Raw genomic sequence first — 25659 nt, 5'->3', positions numbered from 1 at the left:
AACAGCTGGCTCACCTCCCACTTTTCTCCATTTTCTTTAACCATCTCCAATCCCTGACCCACTACCCTAGCATTCACCTCTCGCACCACCCCATCCATGTATAAGTTGAACAGCCAGGGCGACATAACGCATCCTTGACGAAGTCCCACCTTTACTTCAAACCACTCACTCTCCATTTCTAATCCTGACACATGCTCTACTACTCTCATAAAAACTCTTGACAGCTCCCAAAAGCTTTCCTCCTATCCCATAAATCTGCATAACCTCCCACAGTGCCTTTCTGTCTACCCTATCATAAGCCTTTTCCAGATCCATAAAAGCCCAAAAAAACATCCTTCCCCTTTCCTATAGCTTTCTCACATATCTGTCTTACCACAAAGATCTGATCTACACAACCTCTACCTGTCCTAAATCCACACTGTTCCTCACCAATTACTCCTTCTGTTCCTCTCCTAATCCTCTCAATTAAGATCCTCCCATAAGCCTTCCCTACTACACTTAACAGGCTAATCCCTCTGAAACTACTACATTCACACTTGTCCCCTTTTCCCTTGTAAAGAGGAACTATACAGGCACTTCTCCAGTCCTCCGGTACTCTACCCTCTCTCCAGCAAACATTAAATAACCTCACCAACCAGTCCACCTATTTTCTGCAAAGGGAGGTGGGGTTGCTGTGTAAGTGAAGTGGCCCTGCTGTGGATGAGTCATGTTTTACTGCATTGCTTCTGACCTGGGCAGTTGGCAGAAAACAGGGATGACCCTTCATCCACGAGGAGCTAAGATTAGAGGGACACAAGGGTAGTGGATTGGAGTAGAATTGGTGGGAGTGGGTGTGTGCCTTGATTTGACTACCTCCCTTATAAGGGGGAAGAAGCCATTGGTATACGGATAGCTAGATATATTATTAGTCCCTTGGGTATACACTAATGTAGGTAAGCATGTTCACAGGTTTTGAAAACAGGTGGCAGGAAATCTGTTTCTCAGGACTACCAATTGCAGGTATCTATTACTGATTTCTAAGACTTACTAAATCACCTCACAGTGGACCACTTAACCTACAAAAACACCTTGTACCAATACCTCACATAGCTCTTCTGGTTGAAGCAAGGAAGGCTCTTCCTCATTATTTGTTGCTTTGCAGAGTGTGTGTAAGATTAACACATCTTCAGCTGCATTCTCCTGGCTACTGTCGGCTGTCTCTGTGTAGACAACTAAATCAAACACACTGGGGAAAGATACATATAGAATGGAGTGGCAGCCCTATTAAGTAAAAGCAGTGTGGAACTGCCAATAAGATGGTAGTTAATCATAAATATTTTTGAGGGTCCCTGTGTATAGTAAGCATTCAAACTTCCATCTTTTCTGGGTAGGGAGTAATTTGTGTTCTTATTTATATTAAAAACACATAAGATTCACTGTCTAAAAAAAGGTAGAGCTTGGAATAATCAGTGTAAACATATACCTCATATCAATTTGTTATAAGCAAATGTGTATGAAGAATAATATTGTAAGACCAGGAATTTAATTGAGTATTAATTTTCATTCATTTGCTTATTATCAATTAGTCTTACATCAAAGGCATAGCCACAAACATGAAAAACATGATAAGTGCATACTTTAATTCTCAAGCTTCTTGCCCTTCACTTTCACCCACATTTATTATTAATTTTTTTCTCTTATATATTCACCAGATGTTTCAGTCTCCCCTCAGAATTAGATACAAATACACTGGCATCTACAACTAACAACTGGTTCACTTCCTATGTCCTTTTATTCTCACCTGCTAACTCCAAATCTCTGCTTAGTACTTTTGTGTATACCTTTCTTACCTCCCCATCCATATACACATTGAACCACCATTGTGACATCATACAACCCTGATATAGCTGTACATTTATTTCAGAACACTCAATCTCTCCATTCCTGAAACTCATATCTCCTACTACTCATATAAAAAATTTTGGCTGCATGGTTGTAACACAATCCACAAAATTTCTTTGTTGACCCTATCATATGCCTTCTTCAAGTTTCATTTGTCACAAAAAAACTTGATTTACACAACCATATTACTGTACAAAGGATTACTGAGGATTACAAAGGAGTATGCCAACAGGAGACCTTTTGGTCCATAACTAGGTTGGATGCAAAAAAAATATAAAATAATGATAATTAGATATATATATAAAGATTATAATAATATAAATAATAAGAAAAATAAATAAATAAATAGGTAAAGTTGAATAATAAACAGGTAAATAGTACGGTAAATAATAATAAATTGATGGATAACTAATAATAAATGATAAGCAAATAATAATAAACAAACAGACAAATAATAACAAACAAATATTACAAAACAAACTGCAAGCATCACAGCATCTTGCTTAGCTTATCTAAATGAATCTTAAAGCTTTGAATTGAACTACACAGTTGGTGAAGTTGTTTGTACCCACTTCAAAATTAAATCCATTTCCTGACAGTTTGAGACCATTATCTCTTACCAGATTGTCATTCATTGTGAAATTTTTGTCACTTTTGATATTGCCAATTCCCTTAAGAATCTTGAAGACCTACCGTATATTTCCACGTATAAGACAACCCTAAAATCCAAAAATTCACCCCTTAAAATTGGGGATCGTCTTATACTACTATTAGGGCCTCTTCCAGAAATTCGTCTATGTAAGTCCATGTATAAAAATCAGACCTTGAATTCTACGTGAGATGACTTGGTAGGCTAGCCTGCCGATAACCACCGATATACAGGAAATGATTCACATTATGATAAGAACTGGTAATAAAGGTAATTAAACCATATTTACCTTATATATTATTGGAACATAAGAGAAGAAGAGAGAAGGAGTTTGAATGTGTTTGAGATGAGGTGTCTGAGAAGTATGGTGGGGGTTACTAGGCTGGATAGAGTGAGAAATGAGGAGGTGAGGAGGAGAACAGGGGTGAAAAAGGAGCTGGGAGATAGGGTTGATGAAAGAATATTAGGATGGTTTGGACACATGGAAAGAATGAGTGAAGAAAGACTAGTAAAAGAGGTATGGAAGGCAGATGTGGAGAGAGTGAACATGAGGGGACGTCCTAGGATGAGGTGGATGGATGGGGTGAAGGGGGCTTTGGGGAAGAGGGGAATGTCTGTTGAGGAAGGAAGGGAGAGGACGGAAAACAGAGGTGAGTGGAGAATGGTTGTATATGGATGATGTTGTGATTGCATGAGGAGGAATGGGCAGGGGGTGGGGGGTGGGGTAGTATGTGTGAGTAATTTTTGACGCAGACCGAAGGGATTTCTCCCCGTCCTCTCCTTATATGCTAGGGGGGACGGAGAGGGGGGGTCGCCGATTAAATGAAGCGGCCTTGCTGTGGATGTGCTGTGTCTTGTGACACTGCTTCTGACCCAGGGCGGTGGGCAGGGTGCAGGGATGACCCGTCATCCAGGAGGTGCTCAGATGAGAGGGAGGGTGGGAGGGGTGTGGAGTGTATTTAGGGATGAAATGGGTGGGAGTGTTTTTGTGCCTTTCTCTTTTTGGCTACCTCCCTTGGAAGGGGGAAAAAGCCTTGGTATATGTATGTATGTATGTATTATTGACATATCTTTATAGTAAATGGCAATTGTTAATAAATTTGAGGAATAATTCTATATTAATGAAATTACGGTACTTTTAACTACTCTATGTAAACACATTTAACACAGCTGAAAAAAATGTAAACATCGAGCACTGGTTGCATTCATAGCAACCTTTTTCTTTCGCTAACTTTTCAGTAATTTTTAAGACTGAAAATAACAATTTTGGATTACAGTGCATAAAACGTTTATTTATCAATAAAAAAATATATTACAGTAGTTGAACCAGGAACGAACCAGGAGCATAAACAAATAATTTTTGTTAGTTGACATGTGTTCTCAGAAAATCATGATACATGATTTGCTTTGTTATTTAATTTATTTTGAATTTATAAGGATACTGTAAGTAATTTATCTGGTATAAGGATACAGTTAAGTAATGAGAAAGAAGAGAAAAAGCGGAAAAAACAGCTGATAAACGTAATCAAAACAATTCTTTTTGTACGGTAGGTTTGATACACTGATGCTTTTGTAATTTAGCAGTTGTCTTATACTACCGATATGAGATAAATTCATAAAAATTTGCTCTAATTTTGTACCTCGTCTTATACAAAAGTCGTCTTATACATGGAAATATACAGTATATCAAGTCACCTCCTGAGTCTATGCCTTCTTTTTTTTTTTAACAGATTCATATATTTTGGTAAAAAAAAAATTATGATTTATTCTTTATATTTGGAATCAGTTTTGTGGCTTGCCGTTGTACTTTTTCCAATCTGTCAATGTCTTTAATGAGATTTAGTGATTATACAGAAACAGCATATTCCAAATATGGATGACCTAATGATTTATATAGGTTGTTATTGAGAGATGGACTTTTGAAGTCACAAGATCATGTAATCAATCCTAGAATCTTATTTGCTTTCTCAGAGGCTGAAATACACTGCTTAGATGATTCAAGATTGTTACTGATAATTACACTGATATCTTTTTCACTATTCACTTTTGTTAATGAATTTCCAAATAACTTGTAATCGTACTTACTGTTATTTTTACCTGTGTATTACCTTGCACTTACTTGTGTTAAATTTCATTAGCCACTTTTCAGACTACTGCTATAGTTTATCTAAATCTTCTTGAATATACAGTATAATTGGTTTAAGTGATCATTAGCCATTCCGCACGGCTTTGTATCATCAGAGGTGACATGATACAGGTCTAAGATTCTAATGGGAATTGACATCAAAAGTAACAACATTTTCACACTAAATGAGAATCCAGCAAGAAATAATGGTCTCAAACTGTCAGGAAATAGATTTAATTTGGAAGTGGGTAGAAACGACTTTGCCAACCGTGTAGTTAATGAATGGAATAAACTCCCTGCAGAGGCAGTGCAATGTAGTTCAGTTCGAAGCTTTAAGATTCATTTAGATAAACACCTAAGCAAGATGATGTAATGACTGCCATTTATATTATTCATTTGGTTGTTATTTGTCTGTTTGTTTATTATTTGCTTGATTTTCATTTTATTGTTAGTTATATGTCAATTTATCATTATTTACTATTTACCTGTTTGATTATTATCTAATTATACCTATGCATTTATTTATTCTATTTATTATCATTTCTATTATCATAATTTTTATTCATTTATTTATCTATCATAATTTTTTTTGCATCTGACCTAGTTATGGATCAAAAGGTCTCCTGTTGCCATGCTCCTGTCGGCATGCATGTAAATTTGGAGATTTCAGTCTGTAGTATCTAGCATTTATTCATACTATGAATAGAAGTGGCCCAAGAATGGAACCCTGAGGAACTCCACTCTTAACATTTTCCATCTAGAAGTTTTGCCATTTATAACTCTCTGTTTTCAATCATTCAACCAATTACTAGTCCAACTTAATTGGCTACCACTTATTCCATGAAGCTAATTTAGTAATTAGTCTTTTGTGGGGGACAGTATCAAAAGCTTTAGCAAAGTCTAGATATATTAAATATATATTGTTTCTTTTGTCATAATTCAAGATGACTTTGTTGTAGAATTCAAGTTAGTCATTAAAGAATGTTTCCGTCTGAATCCATGCTGGCTATCATTTATCAAACAGTTACTTTCTAAATGATGTTCGAAAGCATCTCTGATGATAGTTTCCATAATTTTTCCTATGACTGAAGTCAAGCCTATAGGCCTCTAGTTATCTGGTTTCTTTTTGTCACCTTTTTTGAATATGTAAGTAACATCAGCTAGCTTCCATTCTCTGGTGACATTTCTAAATATGATGAATTTCTTGAAAATTTCTAATGGAACAACAATCTCATTTTTTATTTCCTTTAAGATTCTTGGATGCCAACAATCAGGTCCTGGTGCTTTAACTTTGAGTTTTTCTATACACCTTTTAATTTTTCTTTTGTTATATTTACCGTAGTAAGTTCACCCTAGACTTTTCACAGGTTTCAGTTTGGAGTTCACTTTGAGGCATTTCATTTATGAATACTGAGCTATACTAGTTGTTTAAAATGTCACACATTCCTTCATTTGAATATTCTAGTTGACTGTCAGCAGATAATTGTGGACCAATGTGGTTCCTAATAAGCTTTTATCTCTATTGTAACTATAGAATTCTTTGGGATTCTCTTTGGATTTATCAGCGATATTTACCTCCCCGTCTGGGGTATTGGCTGCTTGTTATTGTGGCAAAGTAGCATGCAGTTGATACTTTAGGGTCTATATGGGGCACCCCTATGGACCAGAGCCACACATCATTTTGTCTATGATAGAGGAAAACTCTGTTCATAGAGAAATGATGACACTTTTATACTACGACTGTCCCTCCGTTATGCTGTCCCCCAACCCCTTGCTGCTGTCCTGTACCATTTCTCTGAGTATTCATTTTCTGTGGTGGGGGAATTCCCTGTGGTGGGGGAAAAAAATATTGCCACCAAGTATTTCCACTTGGATCGTAAGAGGCGAGAAGAAAAGGACGGGATTGGAACTAGGCATCCTTCTCCTTATAGCCCCACAGGGGACATTCCTAAACAAAAAGTAAAGGCATATGAGGGTCTGGGTCTTTTAATGTGCGTGGATGTGGTACAGATGAGAGTAAAAGGGAGGAGATACGTAGTATGTTTGTGAGAAGAAAGATGGATGTGTTGGCTTTGAGTGAAACTAAGTTGTTGTTGTTGTCGTTCCCTAGACTGTCTGTCCGAGCAGTCCCATCTCCCCAAGGAATGCCACAGCCGAAACTGGGTTTTCCCACAAATCCTTTATAGAGTGTATGTTGTTTTGTTTGCGTGCATGATTGTGTATAATGCAGTCTTCCATTATGTGTTGTATGGTATGGGGTGAAGTGTTACATCCTGGGCAGCTGTTCACAATGTGGTCATCCAGCCGGAGGTCCGGAGCTAACGCGGAAAAAGATATCAGGTATGGAATCGTTAATAAGTGAAACACTCCCAAACTTACACTCACCCTTCCCTTTCAGGAAGGGTGAGTGTAAGTTTGGGAGAGTAAGTGGGAGGTTATCAGGAGTGAAGAGAGGGCGAGGGAGGGAAGGGGTGGCTATTCTAGTAAGTGAAGAGATAGGTAAACGTGTAGTGGAGTGGAAGGAGGTTTCCTCAAGGATAATGTGGATGAAGGTGAAACTGGGAAAGGAGATGTGGGTCTTTGTAAGTGCATATGGGCCTGGCAGTGAGAAGAGTGTAGAAGAAAGGGAGGCTTTTTGGATAGATTTAAATGAGTGCATAGAGGATTTAGGGAGAAATGTCAATGTAATAGTACTGGGAGACCTTAACCACTTCCATACGGTGCCGCCTATGTAGGCGGCATGAGGAGCAAGTAGATACTCGCTGATGCCGAAGTCTCCATCTTGATTATATTTATTGTAGTTGTACCTACGTAATTTTCATTCTCTCTAAACTGGCTTCATCAGTTTTCTATGGTTATCAAAATACACGGGTGAAAGAGAACGGACAATTTAGCACTGACTTTATTTTTTATAATGCGATTATTATTTCGAGACATGGCACGTCAGGCAGCTAATGCTGCCAGACGTGCGATGTGTCCCGGAGGGAAGAGGTTAATGCTAGGGTAGGAAATGGTCCAATTGATGGAATGGTTGGGAAATGTGGAGTTCCAGGAAAAAATCGTAGTGGAGAGTTGATGGTGGAAATGTGTCTAGAAAGAGAGTTGATGATAGCAAATACAGTGTTTCGGAAGAAAGTCAAGCATAAGTACACATGGGAGAGGGTGGTGGATGGAAGGGTGGTAGATAGAGCGTTGATGGATTATGTAGTGGTAAATAGGATTATGATAGGAAGAGTTAAGGATGTACATGTGCTAAGGGGAGAGGGTGGGGGAATATCAGATCATTTTTTGGTGGAAGGTAAGTTGAGAGTGGAGGATAGATGGAGAAAGAGGAAAGGGACAAAAGGTAGGGAGGTTCTTAGAGTGAACTCTTTAAATGAAAAGGAAAAGGAGAAGGAGTATGGAAAGAAGCTGAAGGAGGAGTGGGAGGGAGTGAAGGATAGAGTAGAGCTAGGTGTGGAGGAGGATTGGGGATGGTTCAAGGAGGGAGTCACAAAGTATGCAAGGATGGTGTGTGGAACAAGAAGGACAGGAGGAAATAGAAAGAAGGGTAGTGAATGGTAGGATGAGGAAACAAAGAAGGTTGTAAAAGAGAAGAAGCGAGCTTTCACAGATTGGTTACAAAATAGGACAAGGGTGTCATATGAGAGGTACAAAGAAAAGAAATGAGAAGTAAAGCAAAAGGTAAAGGAGGCAAAGAGGAGACCAGATGTGAAGTGGGGTAAGAGTATGACAGAAAATTTTGAAAGTAATAAAAAGATGTTTTGGAAAGAAATTAAGAGAGGAAGAGGAGGCGAATCAAGTAGAGAAGAAAAGGTAAAAGGTGCAGATGGAGAGATGTTAATGGAAGAGCAGGCAGTAAGGGGAAGATGGGCAGAGTGTTTTAGGGAGTTGCTAAATGTGAAGGGGGATAGGGAGGGAAAGATAGTTGCAGTGGGGAATGCTAAGAAAATGACCATGATGAGTGAGGAAAATGGAGGAGAAATAAGGAAGGATGAAGTGAAGGCAGTTGTAAAGATGATGAAAGCAGGTAAGGCACCTGGTCTGGATGGATGCCATGCAGAATGTCTAAAAAAAGGAGGTATAGTGATGGTGGACTGGCTGGTGAGGTTATTTAATGTTTGTTGGAGAGAGGGTAGAGTGCCAGAGGACTGGAGGAGTGCCTGTATAGTTCCACTTTACAAGGGAAAGGGGGACAAGTGTGAATGTAGTAGTTTCAGAGGGATTAGCTTGTTAAGTGTAGTTGGGAAGGCTTATGGGAGGATCTTGATTGAGAGGATTAGGAGAGGAACAGAGGGCGTAATTGGTGAGGAACAGTGTAGATTTAGGATGGGTAGAGGTTGTGTAGATCAGATCTTTGTGGTAAGACAAATATGTGAGAAAGCTATAGGAAAGGGGAAGGATGTTTTTTGGGCTTTTATGGATCTGGAAAAGGCTTATGATAGGGTAGACAGAAAGGCACTGTGGGAGGTTATGCAGATATATGGTATAGGAGGAAAGCTTCTAGGAGCTGTCAAGAGTTTTTATGAGTGTAGTAGAGCTTGTGTCAGGATTAGAAATGGAGAGAGTGAGTGGTTCGAGGTAAAGGTGGGACTTCGTCAAGGATGCGTTATGTCACCCTGACTGTTCAACTTATACATGGATGGGGTGGTGCGAGAGGTAAATGCAAGGGTAGTGGGTCAGGGATTGGAGATGTTTAAAGAAAATGGAGAAATGTGGGAGGTGAGCCAGCTGTTCTTTGCGGACGACACTGCGCTTGTGGCAGGATCGGAGGAGGGATTGAGGAAGTTGGTGACAGAGTTTGAGAGAGTATGTGATAGAAGAAAGCTAAAGATAAATGTGGGTAAAAGTAAGGTGATGAGATGTGCAAGGGGTGAAAGTGGCAGTAGACTGGAAGTGAGCATTAAGGGAGAGCGACCGGAGGAAGTGGATAGTTTTAGATACTTGGGTGCAAATGTGGCAGGAAAAGGTGGAGTGAAGGTGGAGGTAGAATGTAGATTGAGAGAAGCAAGTAAATGCCTTGGTGGATTAAAAAGTGTAATGAGGAATAGACATTTGGGAATGGATGCTAAGAGGAGACTGTATGAAGGAGTGATTGTACCAACAGCACTGTATGGGGCAGAAACATGGAACATAAGAGAGGAAGAGAGAAGGAGTTTGAATGTGTTTGAGATCAGGTGTCTGAGAAGTATGATGGGGGTTACTAGGCTAGATAGAATGAGAAATGAGGAGGTGAGGAGAACAGGGGTGGAAAGGGAGTTGGGAGATAGGGTTGATGAAAGAGTATTAGGATGGTTTGGACACATGGAAAGAATGAGTGAAGAAAGACTAGTAAAAGAGGTATGGAAGGCAGATGTGGAGGGAGTGAACATGAGGGGACGACCTAGGATGAGGTGGATGGATGGGGTGAAGGGGGCTTTAGGGAAGAGGGTAATGTCTGTTGAGGAAGGATGGGAGAGGACAGAAGACAGGGGTGAATGGAGAATGGTTGTATATGGATGATGTTGTGATGCATGAGGTGGAATGTGTAGTATATGGATGATGTTGTGATGCATGAGGTGGAATGGTAGTATGTGTGAGCAAAATTTGACGCAGCCCAAAGGGATTTCTCCCCGTCTTCTCTTTTTATGCATGGGGGGATGGAGGGGGGGGGTCGCTGATTTAATGAAGCGGCCTTGCTGTGGATGTGCTGTGTCTTGCGACACTGCTTCAGACCCAGGGTAGTGGACAAGGTGCAGGTATGACCCGTCATCCAGGAGGTGCTAAGAGAGGGTGGAGGGATGTGGAGTGTATTCAGGGATGGAATGGGTGGGAGTGATTTTATGCCTTTTCCTTTTTGGCTACCTCCCTTGTAAGGGGGAAAAAGCCTAGGTATATGTATGTATGTATTTATTTTGTATTGTTTTCATTTTTCTATTGTCTTTTTTAAATCTCTCTGTATTATTACATAACTTTGATAGTCATTAGGTGCACCTGAGCACTTGCATTTCTTATAAGCCTGTCTCTTTTTAGCAATACCTTTTTCAGTTTGTCAAGCCATTTTGGGCGAGTCTGATTTTGGGGTGGGGGGTGGGGGGTGGTGGGGCATCTGTCCTTAAATGGGATGTAAGTATGAATCATCTTAGTAAGCATATTTTGAAATATTTCCCACACCTGATCTACAGGTCTTTCACTTAATTTTTCCTCCCAATCTGTAAGCTGAAGCTCCTGATGTAGTCCTATGAACTGAGCTTTACTGAAATTGGGTATTTCAGATACACAAGCATCTATTCTAAAATTTGTTAGCAGTGTGAATCTAATTTGTGATCACTACTTGCAATAGCTTCACCACCTTCTACATTGGTTATCATGCTTTTGTGGCTAGTGATCAATAGATTGAGTAAATTTCCATGTCTTGTATTTACCTAAATGTATTTTATGGGAAGAGAGCTATGCTTGTAGTGACTCACTTTTGTATCTTTCCACATCCAGCTTGTCCTTAAAGTCATGTGTATTTTTAGCACTTACTGTTTTCTCATTCAGTTTATTCCAGATATCTATCACTCTGTGTGGGAAGCTATTCTTTTTCAGATATCTTCTGTAACTGTCCTTCTTAAATTTCTTCTTGTGTCCTCTTCTTTTTCTTCTGTGCCACTTTAGTAAGTCATCTCTATCAAGAATTTCCATCCCTTTCATAATTCTGTACATGGTTATCAAATCACCTCTTTCTCTTCTTTGTTCCAGGGTTGGTAGATTTAGTTTATCCAATCTTTGTTTGTATGTCAAATTGGAGAGTGTTGGTGCCATCTTTGTCGTTGCTCTTTGAATTCCTTCTAGTTTCTTTGTTTTTTTTTTTAACTAGGTGTCCATAGTGTCGCAGCAAACTTAATTTTGGTCTTATCAGTGTAACTAGTATTTTCTTTACCATTTCTTCATCCATGTAGTCAAAGGCTACTTTCATTGATCTTAACAAGTTAAAAGTTTCTAAGACTAATTTGTTGACATGTTTGTCTGGTGTCATGTTGTTTGAGTTATTCCTAAGTCCCTTTCTGAGTTTACTTATTTTACTTCCTTTGTACCAATTTTATATTGACATGATATTCTATTTTTGCTTTTTCCAAATTCCAATATGCTACATTTCTTAATGTTGAAGTTCACTTCACACTTCTGACTCCATTTCCATCCTTTGTCCAGGAATGGAGTCAGAAGTGTGAAATGAACTTCAACATTAAGAAATACAGCACTTTTACATGCTGAAGTAAGTAATTGTTACTGAGAAAATATATTAAGTGACTACCTATATGGCCATGTTCGAGGGTCATCCAACCAATGTCAGTGAAATTGAAATTACCCATTATCAGTTAGTCCCAATTTGCAGAAACTAGATAGTTCTTAAAACAATAATTTGTTGTCTGCTAATAATAATGTTTTTGGCCTATATATTATATGTGCATTAATTTTTTGGCCATTTGCTTGGGTTAATTCTACCCACAAACTATCATATGCATCCTGTTTCACTTTCTCCAAAACACAGGCATGGACATTGCTTTTAACATACAAAAGAACACCCCTACCTTTCTTGTCGTTTCTTACCTGATGAAAGTGTTTAAATCCCGCAATATCAAATTCAGCTTCAAACTCTCCACCATTTAACCATGTCTCGGTTATTTCTATCATATTGAGATTTTCACTTTTGACATACATTAATCTCTTATTCCTCTCAATCAAAACATGTTCATATATTTTAACAACTTTCGACATTCTGATCCCTCTTAAACTACTATAATCACACTTCCTCTTGTACAGCAAGAAAAAAAAACAAAAAAAAATCACCTGGGACAAAAAAAATCATCACTTCATATTCAGCTTAGAATTTTTTTCATAACAATCCATATACTTTTCTAATGTATATACAGAACCTTTCACCATTGTTGATGTCATCTTACTCAGATATGGCCTTCGACAAGTTAACTCCTGGAGCCTGCTGAAGGGCGTCTGTGTGAACAGCTGAAGTGGTACTGCGGGAATATGCTGTGTTATACATAGCCCACACTGCTGATGAAAGAGGATACTGTTTGCTAAGATGTATGCCCCCTTTGCTTGTCTGAAGGTGTCTTGGCACATGGACTCTGATCTGACCACTTTCCAGAGCTGTGGAGAAAAGGTTAGATATATCAAATTTAGGAAAGCTATGACAATTGATACACTGTATTGTACTTACATACATACATACATACATATACTAATGGCTTTTTACCCATTACAAGGAGGTAACCAAAAAGCAAAGGCATAAAATTCACTCCCACCCATTCCATCCCCACATACTCCACTCCCATTCACCCTACTCCCTCCCTCTTATCTTGGCTCCTGGATGATGGGTCATCCCCCTATCTCACCCACTGCCCTGGGTCAGAAGCAATGTAGCAAGACACAGCACATTTACAGCAAGGCCATCTCATTTAATTGGTTACCCTCCTCTCTGTCCCCTCATGGAAAAGAAGACAGGGGAAACCCCTTCAGGCTGCATCAAAATATTATTCACATTTACTCCCTCACCTCCCTCATCTCCCACCCACTCCTTTCTATACATCACAGCATCATCTATACACAACCATTCTCCACTCACCCATATCTTCTGTCTTCTCCCTTCCTCAACAGACATTCCCCTCTTTCCCATTGCCCCTTTTACCACATCAATCCATCTCATCCTTGGATGCCCCCTCATGTTCACTCCTTCCACCTCTGCCTTACACACCTCTTTTACTAATCTTTCTTCATTCATTCTTTCCATATATCCAAACCATCCCAATACTCTTTCATCAACCCTATCTCCCAATTCCCTCTCCACCCCTACTCTCCTCCTCACCTCCTCATTTCTCACTTTATCCAACCTAGTAGCCCCTACCATACTTCTCTGGCACTTCATATTAAACACATTCAAATTCTTCATCTCTTATGTTTCATGTTTCTGCCCCATACGGTGTTGTTGGCACAATTACTCCTTCATACAGGAAGACCTGAATAAGGTATGGAACTGGAGTCAGAAATAGGAAGTGGACTTCAACATTAAAAAGTGTAGCATAATGGAGTTTGGAAAAAGTAAAAATAGAATATCAGGATAATATAAAATTGGAACTAAGGAGGTAAAGAAAGTAGGATCCAACTTGTCCTATGAAAAACAGATTAACAAAACTGTCGGAGAATCCTATAACTTGCTATAAAAGTGGCATTTATATATTTGGACAAAGAAATTATTAAAAAAATATTAGTTACACTGATAAGGCCTAGACTAGAATATTCGGCAACATTGTGGTCATCCAGTACCAAAAAGAATATAAAGAAAATAGAAAGAATCCAGAGAGCAGCCACAAAAATGGCCCCTGCACTTGCAAACTTGTCATATGAGGAGAGACTAGCTAAACTGGAGTTATTGACTCTGGAGCAAAGAAGTAGAGAGAGGCGACCTACTGACCATCTACAGAATCATGAAGGGCACAGGAATACTTGATAGCAAAGCTTTGTTAAACTGGGACAAGAGAATCACAAGAGGACATGGAAAGAAAATAAAAAAACATAGTTATAGAAGAGCCCTGAAGAAAAAGTTTTCCACATAGAGTGGTGGACACTTGGAACAAACTGGGCAAAAAAATAGTGTGTGCAAAAACCATTCATGAATTTAAAAGCAAACTAGACACTGCAAGATACAAAGGCAGGACACCATGAGTGTCCCCTTTCCATAAAATATAACTAGGTAAATACAATCTCTCTTTAGCATCCATTCCCAAATCTCTATTTCTCATTACACTTTTCAATTGGGGTGTGCTGATTAAATTTTTTTTTTTTTTTTTTTTCAATTCAGATTCCTTTTCACTCTTAGTTGCCGATGCTTATACTGATGCAGATTCCTATTCACTCTTAGTTGCCGATGGCAATACCAATGCCGATTCTAATTTATATACAGTAATTACAATATATCAGTTTTTGATATAAAGTAATTAAACAAGGATTTTTACTTGCATTATAATTTATGTAGATTTATATGAGCCAGTTGTTGAGCTGTTGGATGCTGATTGAATGAACTTAATAAAGTGCTTATTGATTGCCCACTTTATGATTATTAATGTATGATTGTTTTATTTTCTATCAGATGATAAAGAAGTTAAAAATTACCTATTTCATAGATTTTGATGTAACTACTAACTTCAAGTAACTTGAATCATTTAATGTGTAAATTTTATTAATCAATTTCTTAATCCTAACTTAATAGCAAAACCTGAACCTATCTCAGTCTCTACTATCTAATATTTGACCCATGGAATGCAGGAAATGGCGGAAAAAAAAAAAAAGCGGTGTCTGGGAATGAAATCCAAAAAGGAACAAAAAACTCAATGAAACTTTTTTTCATATGGTGACTCACCTGAGTATTGCCACATTCCATGGGTTAATACATACCAAAGGCTTTTTCCTCCTTACAAGGGAGGTAGCCAAAAAGAAAATGGCATAAAAAACATTCCCACCCATTCCATCCCTAAATACACTCCACTCCCCTCCACCCTCTACTCTCCCTCTTATCTTGGCACCTCCTGGATGACGGGTCATCCCTCCATCCTGTCCACTGCCCTGGGTCATAGGCAGTGTCGCAAGACACAGCACATCCACAGCAAGGCCACTTCATTAAATCGGCGACCCCCCCTCTCCGTCCCCTCATGCAGAAAAGGAGAAGACGGGGAGAAATCCCTTTGGGCTGCATCAAATTTTTCTCACACATACTACCTCACCCCCCATCCCCCCACCCATTCCACCTCATGCATCACAACATCATCCATGTACAACCATTCTCTATTCACCCCTGTCTTCTGTCCTCTCCCATCCTTCCTCAACAGACATTACCCTCTTTCCCAGAGCCCCTTTCACCCCATCCATCCATCTCATCCTAGATCACACCCTCATGTTCACTCCCTCCACATCTGCCAACCATACCTCTTTTACTAGTCTTTCTTCACTCATTCTTTCCATGTGTCCAAACCATCCTAATACTCTTTCATCCACCCTAACTCCCAACTCCCTTACCACCCCTGTTCTCCTCCTCACCTCCTCATTTCTCACTCTATCTAGCCTAGTAACCCCCATCATACTTCTCAGACACCTCATCTCAAACTCCTTCTCTCTTCCTCTCTTATGTTCCATGTTTCTGCCCCATACAGTGATCTTGGCACAATCACACCTTCATACAATCTCCTCTTAGCATCCATTCCCAAATGTCTATTCCTCATTACACTTTTTAATCCACCAAGGCATTTACTTGCTTCTCTCAATCTACATTCTACCTCCACCTCCACCCCACCCTTTCCTGCCACATTCGCACCCAAGTATCTAAAACTATCCACTTCCTCTAGTTGCTCTCCCTTAATGCTCACTTCCAGTCTACTGCTACTTCCACCCCTTGTACATCTCATCACCTTACTTTTACCCACATTTATCTTCAGCTTTCTTCTTTCACACACTCTCCCAAACTCTGTCACCAACTTCCTCAGTCCCTCCTCTGATCCTGCTACAAGCGCAGTGTCGTCCGCAAACAACAGCTGGCTCACCTCCCACTTTTCTCCATTTTCTTTAAACATCTCCAATCCCTGACCCACTACCCTTGCATTTACCTCCCACACCACCCCATCCATGTATAAGTTGAACAGCCAGGGTGACATAAAACATCCCTGATGAAGTCCCACCTTTACCTCGAACCACTCACTCTCTCCATTTCTAATCCTAACACATGCTCTACTACTCTCGTAAAAACTCCTGACAACTCCTAGAAGCTTTCCTCCTATCCCGTATATCTGCAAAACCTCCCACAGTGCCTTCCTGTCTACCCTGTTGTATGCCTTTTCCAGATCCATAAAAGCCCAAAAACATCCTTACCTTTTCCTATAGCTTTCTCACATATTTGTCTTACCACAAAGATCTGATCTATGCAACCTCTACCTGTCCTAAATCCACACTGTTCCTCACCAATTACTCCCTCTGTTCCTCTCCTAATCCTCTTAATCAAGATCTTCCCATAAGCCTTCCCAACTACACTTAACAAGCTAATCCCTCTGGAACTACTACACTCACACTTGTCCCCTTTTCCCTTGTAAAGTGGAACTATACAGGCACTCCAGTCCTCCAGCACTCTACCCTCTCTCCAGCAAACATTAAATAACCTCATTAAATAACCATAGGTTAATAGTAAAAGTTAAACATTCGCCAATTGAAGTTCAACAACATCAATTTTTCCCATGTTTCTGGAGTCAAGTGGTTACGGTGTGGGGTGTAGACATTACCACCAATGCCCAAGAGGCGTTCACTCTCCACTGAAGATGGTGGAGAGCACAGCATTTTGTTGGCAACTTTTCCAAGTTCAGGATATGAGTTGTGGTTGTCTCTGCACCAACTCAAGGAATCTGAGTCATGTGGTTCCAGTGGGAGGGAGCAAAATTTATCAACTTTGCTTTGTAGTGTCAGAACAGATGAAGATTTTTTTTCTTTTTTTTTTCTTTGAAGTTTCACTTTGTCCAAATTTGACTCATGTGATTGTGAATTTGACAGCAAATCATCTAAACATGAGTCAAAGTCATAGCTGTCATTGTCAAAAAGCATAAAGATGTATTGTTATGTATTTACTTGTCAAAATACATAAAAAAAATCTTTATAAACAATTCATTTGGCAATAAATTGCTGCAGAGTAAATGGGAGTATATCCGTCCACCAATTTTTTGCACTACCACAGCATATTCCTAGCCACTTCATTCCCTACAGTTGTGATGTTATGTGAAAATAAAATAAAGCAATGATTATTTGGTAGTGGTATCTCATATAGCACATTATATGCTGCATGGTGCTATGCAACCACCAGAACAATGAATAATAGGTGAATTACTGAATTGGCATCTGCATTGACAAAATATTGCCAATGCCAATGCCGATGCTGAATCCCTTAAAAAAAGATGCTGATTCTCACCAATGCCAGTTCACAAAAAAAGTGCCAATTCTTGCTGATGCGGATTAATTGGCACACCTCTACCTTTTTAATCCCCCAAGGCATTTACTTGCTTCTCTCAATCTACAGTCTACCTACACCTCCACTCCTCCCTTACATTTGCACCCAAGTATCTAAAACTATCCACTTCGCAGTCTCTCTCCCTTAATACTCGCTTCCAATTTGTTGTCACATTCTCCCCTTGTACATCTAATCACCTTACTTTTACCAACATTTATTTTCATCATCCTCCTTTCACACATCTTCCCAAACTCTGTCATTAACTTCCATAATCCCTCCTCTGATCCTGCTATAAGCACAGTGTTGTCAGAAAACAACAATTGGTTTATCTCCCATTTTTCTCCATTTCCTTTAACCATCTCCAATCCCTGGCCCATTACTCTTACATTTACCTCTTGCACCACCCCATCATGTATGAGCTGAACAACCAAGGCAATATAACACATCCCTGGCTTAGTCCCACCTTTACCGCAAACCACTCACTCTCTCCATTTCTGGTTCTAACATAGGCTCTACTACTCTCGTAAAAACTCTTGGCTGCTCTTAACAGTTTTCCTCCCATCCCATATATCTGCAATAGCTCGCACAGTGCCTTCCTGTCTACCCTGTCACAAGGGTTTTCAAAAATGGCCTAGATTCATTCCATTTCAAAAGCATATCACAATTGGAATACCTGTCTAAGCAATTCTGTTCAGAGTTTGTGAGGGACCCAAACATTATAGCAGGAAGTGTATCCCAGTGACATTAGATGTTCATGAACTGTACTTTTGGAAAGTTTTACCTCTGCAAGTTCTCTAGTCGTAATATCTGGCCTTTCTTTAATTTTTGTTGTAAAAACATCTTTATCCAATTTTGAAGGTCTCCCACTCCAATGTTTATCTTCCAAGCTAAAGTTTCCAAGTTTAAATTGAGCAAACCACCTTTGAACTGTTGATTCACCTATAGCATCATCTCCATACACTTCATAAATGTTTTTGCAAGTTTTTGAAGCATTTTCCCCTTTTCTAAAGAAAAAAAGCATTACCATTCTAATATGTATTTCTCACAATCCATTTTGATTTCCATGCAGAGTATCTGAAAAAAAAATTTTTATCAAAATTTGTTCATGAATAAAGAGGACGTGTATTAGGGAAAGATAAAATTTGATCTGCGATCCAATTAGATGCATTGCAGGTTTCTCAGATGACTTTTTTATCATGTGCTTTAGAATCCCTCAGAACTTTCCGGACAACCTAATAGATTTGTTCTGTTTTCTTAGTTGTTCAGCTGTCAGGTAGTGGTCCGGTATAATATACTCATTTTCATCTATTGATGGTCCAACCTGAGAAGTGACTATTTGTTTTTCCTTTGTGTACATAAAGAAGTATTTACTGTTGGTTTTTCTTGCACTTATTGCTTTCCTTTCCTTGTATTTATGTTCTTCTTGTGTGACTTCAGCATCTCGTTTTCAATCTTAATTAGCTTGTTTTTTAAGAATGATTACTTTGGTGTTGTATTGGCCTTTTGGAGTTTGCAGAAAAAATATTTCCTTTCCTTGAAAAGGATCTTCCTGTCACTCGGGATTTGTGGTGTTGTCCTTCTTGCCCCCCAGCGTGGAACATGCAACATGTATATGTTGTAGCACATCTTCAGGAGGATCTGGATCATTTACTGTGTGTACATTTACCATCAAGATGCCCCAGCCAGTTTTCATTTCTCAATTTCTTCTTGATCTCTTCCCAGTTGTTGTTGTTGTCGTTCCCTAGACTGTCTGTCCAAGCAGTCCCGTCTCCCCAAGGAATGCCACAGCCAAAACTGGGTTCTACCACAAATCCTTTATTGAGTGTATGTTGTGTTGTTTGCGTGCATGATTGTGTATAATGCAGTCTTCCATTATGTGTTGTATGGTATGGGGTGAAGTGTTACATCCTGTTGATTTGGTTGCTGATGAAGTTCAGAGTACAGGGGGTCACTGCAATTCGACAGGGATGGGGCGGTTTATCATCGGTCGAACCTGGGTTTTGTCGAATCATGATGCAGTTTTTCCCATAGGAATACATTGTAATTAAGGGAGACAGGGACCAACCTCCAGCCCAGACCCCCCAAAAATATCACTATGACCTCTAAAAAACACTAACTTAGACTAAATCAGTAATATTAAAGGCTTCATTTATATCTAATTTTGTTTATTAAACACATAAAGCTGCTGTACAGTACATTTTTGGTGGTGGATGTTGTGGCCTGCAAGTCCTCCCACAGTGACAAGGCACACTCCTGCACGAGCCCCATGCTGATCAGCATCTTGCGTTGTGTCCTGTCCTCTATCCACTTGATCAACATGTCCTCCATCGTGTCGAGACGGGAGTCCCTTAAGCCACGGAGAACAAGGGAAGTCATGGAAGATGTTGATGCAGCGGCCTGGCAGTACTTGTCCCTGTTCTTCCAAATCGTTGATACTGTTGATCTCGGGATACCCACTTCCGCTGCAATGGCAGAATGAGCCATACCTGCCTCACACTTTCTTATAAGCTCAAGCTTATCTTTGAAAGCCAGGAAAGTGTGTTTCTTAGGGGTGGGGCCGGAGGTGGATTTGCATGGCATGGTGGAGGTGGAACAGCGGAGCGTGGCTTGCCTCGACGATGGCTGGGGCGTGAGTGAGACAGTGGTGCATCAGGAGTGGCGGCAAATTCAACCAGGTGGGTGGCGCGCGAGATTTGAATGTCGAGTTGTCGAGTCTGGCTGTCGAACCTTGAGGGTTGGGTATAAATTAGCTACTGTCGAATTTGAGATAATTCGAATTGCAAACAGTCGAATTGCGGTGACCCCCTGTATTTAGGCCCTTCAAAGAAATCTGCCGGGATGGGGGAGAGGGATTATTCTCACTAGGCTTGTATGTTCTCATTAAGATTAATCTGTGGTCCAATGTGGCCATATCTTGGACATCGCAGCTATGAATAAGGGCTTGGTTTCTCATGAAGACTAGGTCTAGTATGTTTTCCTTTCTAGTTGATAAAAGAATGTGCTGTGTTAGGCTCAATTCCTCTGCTAGATCTAGCAACATCTTGGCTTGTCTGTGTTCTGGTGCCCCACTGATGGAACTGTTTTCACAGTTTATTTGTGGTATGTTGAAGTCTCCCATTAAGATGATTACTGATGATGTACAGTATGGCAGAAATTGATGGTGTCTATTATGTCATCCACCATGGATCTGAAAATTTCTCTGATGCTGCCTGGGGGATGGTATATGGTGAATAAGGTGATGTGTTTTTCTAACTTTATACCCAGTATTTTGCAGTAGCTGTCTTAGAAGGAGCAAAGTTTTTAAGCACTTTCTGCTATGTCAGACCTAAGGTAATTCATAACTCCTCCATGCATCCTGTTTACCCTATCTGTTCTGAAGATGGCATAATTTGGTATATTGATCTTGCTGTCTTGTATACCTGGGTGTAGGTGGGTTTCTGCAAGGTCTATAAACATAAATCTCTCTTCTGCTAGATCCATGAGGAAGAGGATTTTGTATTGGTTGCTTGTATGATCAGCCCTTGTACATTTGTGAACAGTGAGCATGCAAAAATGTGGTGGTGTGGAGGTGCTTGAGGGTACATCATAACCTAATTCATCCCTCTGAGTTGGTCGTTTATTGTTTGGGTGACTAGGCTTGTTACGTGGTTTTGATTCCAGATAGATGTGTTTCTAATTTCTCCATTAATTAATTTTTCAAGGTTTGAATTAACCATAAAAATTACCCATTGCTTGCAGCTCCTCTGTTCTCATGGCTGTCATTTGTCCAAGCTTCCTGTTCAGGTGGTACCTCTGATCTTGAAGGAGGGAGTTGAACATTGGCTTGGATATGGTCATGTGTTGGGAAAGCTGTATTAGGAAATCTTTGGATTTCCTTTGTGTATTTACTTTGTTGTACTTACCTAGTTGTATTATACAGAAAGAGAGCTGTGCTCATAGTGACCTGTCTTTGTATCTTTCAGCATCAAGTTTGTTCTTAAATTCTTGTATGGTTTTTGCACACACTGTTGCCTTATCCAATTTGTTCCAGATATCCACTACTCTGTGTGGGAAACTATTCTTTTTCAGATCTCTTTTATAACTATCCTTTTTTAATTTCTTTTCATGTCCTCTTGTTTTTCTCTTAATCTACTTTAACAAATCATGTCTGTTGAGGACTTCCATCCCTTTCATAATTCTGTAGATGGTCAGTAGATCTCCTCTTTCTCTTCTTTGTTCCAGGGTTGGCAGTTCCAGTTTGGGCAATCATTCGTATGTCAATTTAGAGAGTGTTAATGCCATCTTTGTGTTTTTATGCCTTTCCCTTTTTGGCTACCTCCCTTGGAAGGGGGAAAAAGCCTTGGTATATGTATGTATGTATTAAAATTCTTTCTAATTTCTTTATATTCTTTTTAGTACTGGTTGTCCATAGTGTTGCATCTTGGTCTTATAAGTGTAACTAATATTTTCTTTACCATTTCTTCATCTAAGTAGTCAAAGGCCACTTTCATTGATCTTAGTAAATTGAATGTTTCTCCAACTATTTTGTTAATATGCTTGTCTGGTAACATGTCTTTGCTGATAATTACTCCTAGGTCCCTTTCCAAGCTAATTTTTTTTAACTTCCTTTGTATCAAATTTATATTGCCCTGATATTCTATTTTTACTTTTCCAAACTCCATTATACTACATTTTTTGATGTTGAAGTTCACTTCCCACTTTGGACTCCATTCCCAGACTTTATCCAGGTATTTCTGTAGTGATTCACAATCTTCCTCTGTACTTACTTTCTTTAGTAGTTTTGCATCATCTGCAAAGAAGTTCATATAACATTCCACACCTTCATCCATGTCATTTATATACTGTAAATGGCAAACATTACTGGAGCCAATACAGAACCTTGTGGGACTCCACTTATCATTTCTTCCCAGGTTGAGTTTTTGTCTCCAAGTACCATCCTCATTTTTCTCCCATTCAAGAAATCCTCCATCCATTTCAATAACTTTCCTTGTACACCACCTATTGTTTCAATTTTTCTTAGTAGCTTTTTGTTTTGTACTTTATCAATTTTTTTTGTAGATCTTGGAAAGCACAATCCGCCCATCCATCCCTTTCTTGCATTATTTCTATTAGCCTCAAGTAAAAGCAAATCAAGTTAGTGGCACATGATCTTCCATGTCTAAAGCAAAATTGTTTTGGACCTCTGGGTTGTCTAGCTTTGAGTAGTAGACTCTTCTGTGGTCTCACTGCACTTTTTCTGTAAGGTGCTTAACTTTCTTCCTAGTCTGGAGTTCGGAAGATTCTTCCTTAGACCCTGGGTAGCATATTCCTGTTGTTCTTGTTGGTGTTGCTGTGTGGCTCCGAATTCATAGCTCATTGACTGTTTCATGAAAGCTTCTTACTCCACTATCACCTTTTGTGCCTCCCTGATCCAATTATTCTCCTCTTGCTATATCCATGTATTTACCTAGTTGTATTTTACAGGAAGGGGAGCTATGCTCGTGGTGTCCCGTCTTCATATCTCATTTTATCTAAACTATTTTTAAATTCATGTATTGTTTTTGCACACACCACTTTCTCATCTAACTTGTTCCAACTGTCTATTACTCTGTGAGGAAAGCTGTTCTTTTTCAGATCTCTTCTATAGCTGTCTTTCTTGATTTTCTTTCCGTGCCCTCTTGTATTTCTGTCATCCCATTTTATCAGATTCTCTCTATCAATAATTTCTATGCCTTTCATGATTCTGTAAATAGCTATCAAATCTCCTCTCTCCCTTCTTTGCTCTAGTGTCTGTAGTTCAAGTTTTGCTAGTCTTTCTTCATATGATAGTTTTGAGAGTGTTGGTGCCAATTTTGTAATTGCTCTTTGTATTCTTTCAAGTTTTTTAATACATTTTTTTGTACTTGGTGACCACATCGTTGCTGCATATTCCAATCTTGGTCTTATCAGAGTGGTTAGAATTTTCTTCAACATTTCTTCATCCAGGTATGTAAATGCCACTTTGATTGTTCTTATTATAAGTTTCTCCAAAAATCTTATTTATATGTTTCTCAGGTGACATATTATTCATATCAATGACTCCCAGGTCCTTCTCATTTTCTACTTTTTTCATTCCTTCTTCTCCCAATTTATATGATCCTGTTATTCTGTTTTTGCTTTTTCCAAATTCCATTATACTACACTTTTTAGTGTTGAACTCCATCTCCCACTTCCTACTCCATCCCCATACTTTATTTAGATCACTCTGTAGTGACTCACAATCTTCTTCCGTGTTCACTTTTTTTAATAGATTTGCATCATCTGCAAAGAAGCTCATATAAATTTCAATTTCTTCATCCATATCATTAATATATATAGCAAACATTATTGGGGCCAGAACTGTTCCTTGTGGAACACCGCTTATTACGTCATCCCATTTTGAGTGTTTGTCTCTTATCACTACTCTCATTTTTCTTTCTTGCAAAAAGTCTTCCATCCATTTCAGCAGTTTGCCCTGTATTCCTCCTTCAGTTTCTATTTTCTTTAGCAACTTATGTGGTACTTTGTACTATATCTCTTAACCTCTTTCTTGTATTATATCTATTAGCCTTGAATAGAAACATATTAAATTAGTGACGCATGATCGTCCTTGTCTGAACCCAAATTGCCTTGGATTTAGCACGCTGTTTTTTCTAAATACAACCACTCCTCGTTTAACGACGACAATTGGGACCAGCGCGCCATCGTTAACCGAATTGGTTGTTAAGCGAAAGTGTATACATATACATACATGTACTGTATGTATAATGTCCAGCAATACATGTATCTTTATTTTTGTGTATTTTCCCTCTTTTATACAGTACATTAACCACTTCAGTACGGGACTTAAATCTCGCGGGCAGCAGCCAATGCCAGCCGTACGACGTGTCGTAATAATAATCGCATCATAAAATTTTGTCACCGCTTATATCGATCGTTCTCTCTTTCACCCGCGAATTTTGAAAACCACAGAGAATGGGATTCAGGGCACATTTGGGAGAATGTAAAAACACAGGGGCGACTACAATAAATATAATCAAGACGCCGATATGGCAGCGTCGCGAATCCACTTGCTCCTCATGACACCTACGTGTGCGGCACCGTATGGAAGGGGTTAAAGCTTTATTCACTGTTTATTTACGGTGGTTAGGTTCCTAAAATTACCGTATATGACCAAATCCGTGTATGCTGACATTCCATATTGAATATCGGGGTATTTTTTTTAGTTTCGACCATGGGCGCAATATAGCAATAGAAAATTAATTATTAATTTTGTAAATTAAAATGAATCAACGTAATATGCAATTTTGTGGGCGGAAATGAAAGTAAAAAATACCATGCTACAAGAAAATATGTTAATGAACGAAGTCAGTAGCATAGGATTGGGACGCCACCTTGTCGTCTGCCAACGTCTCTCACAACAACGACAACGAGGACGAGCCGGATGACATTTAATTTGCAGGTAATGATTTATCAAACACAGGTTAGGTTAGTTTAGTTTAGGTTAGACGAATTCATCATCCTTTTATTTCTTCGACATCGGCATCTATCATAACAAACATGGTGTACCATTCGTCCAACATGACTTCGTTACTTACAAAATTTGTTTTAGCACCTTTTTTTTTTCCGCTCACAAAATTGCATATTACTTTGATACATTATAATTTACAAAATTAATAATTAATTTTCTATTGCTATATTGCGCTCATGGTCGAAACTAAAAATTTACCACTACCGGTATATACTGTACCCCAGGTAGTTTTTGCAGCTTGCAGGATGGTAATGTAGACCTAAGCTTCAGAACACTTTACCTCACAGCTAATATCCACCGTACAAGTTCAATTATAACATCATACAAATTTGCCTCAGCCAACTTAATTATCGTACACGACGTCGTAACTTCGGGAGATTTACGTTAAACGTCTGTCATAAAGCCCGTCGTAACTCCGCGTCATCGCTAACCAAGTAGGTCGTTAAATGAGGAGTACCTGT

General features: G+C 39.1%; 1 protein-coding gene across 2 annotated transcripts in view; it reads right to left on the bottom strand.

The window, feature by feature from the left end:
* LOC143029157 (minichromosome maintenance domain-containing protein 2-like) overlaps window positions 1-25659 on the bottom strand; it is a 134653-nt gene that overhangs the window by 44896 nt on the left and 64098 nt on the right. For both annotated transcript variants that reach the window (XR_012966773.1, XM_076191635.1), the window contains exons 11-12: window positions 12581-12785; window positions 1081-1225 (exon numbers count right to left, since the gene is read on the bottom strand). Coding sequence is in view for 1 of the 2 variants with exons in the window: in XM_076191635.1 (XP_076047750.1) it covers window positions 1081-1225; window positions 12581-12785 (350 nt within the window). In the remaining variant the exon portion in view is untranslated. The remainder of the gene's footprint in view (window positions 1-1080; window positions 1226-12580; window positions 12786-25659) is intronic.

This window comes from Oratosquilla oratoria, chromosome 10 (assembly GCF_046742065.1).
Source record: "Oratosquilla oratoria isolate Oo_2021 chromosome 10, ASM4674206v1, whole genome shotgun sequence".
Taxonomy (NCBI): domain Eukaryota; kingdom Metazoa; phylum Arthropoda; class Malacostraca; order Stomatopoda; family Squillidae; genus Oratosquilla; species Oratosquilla oratoria.
The sequence above is the reverse complement of the archived record's forward strand: the minus strand, read 5'-3'. Positions and strand labels throughout refer to the sequence as shown.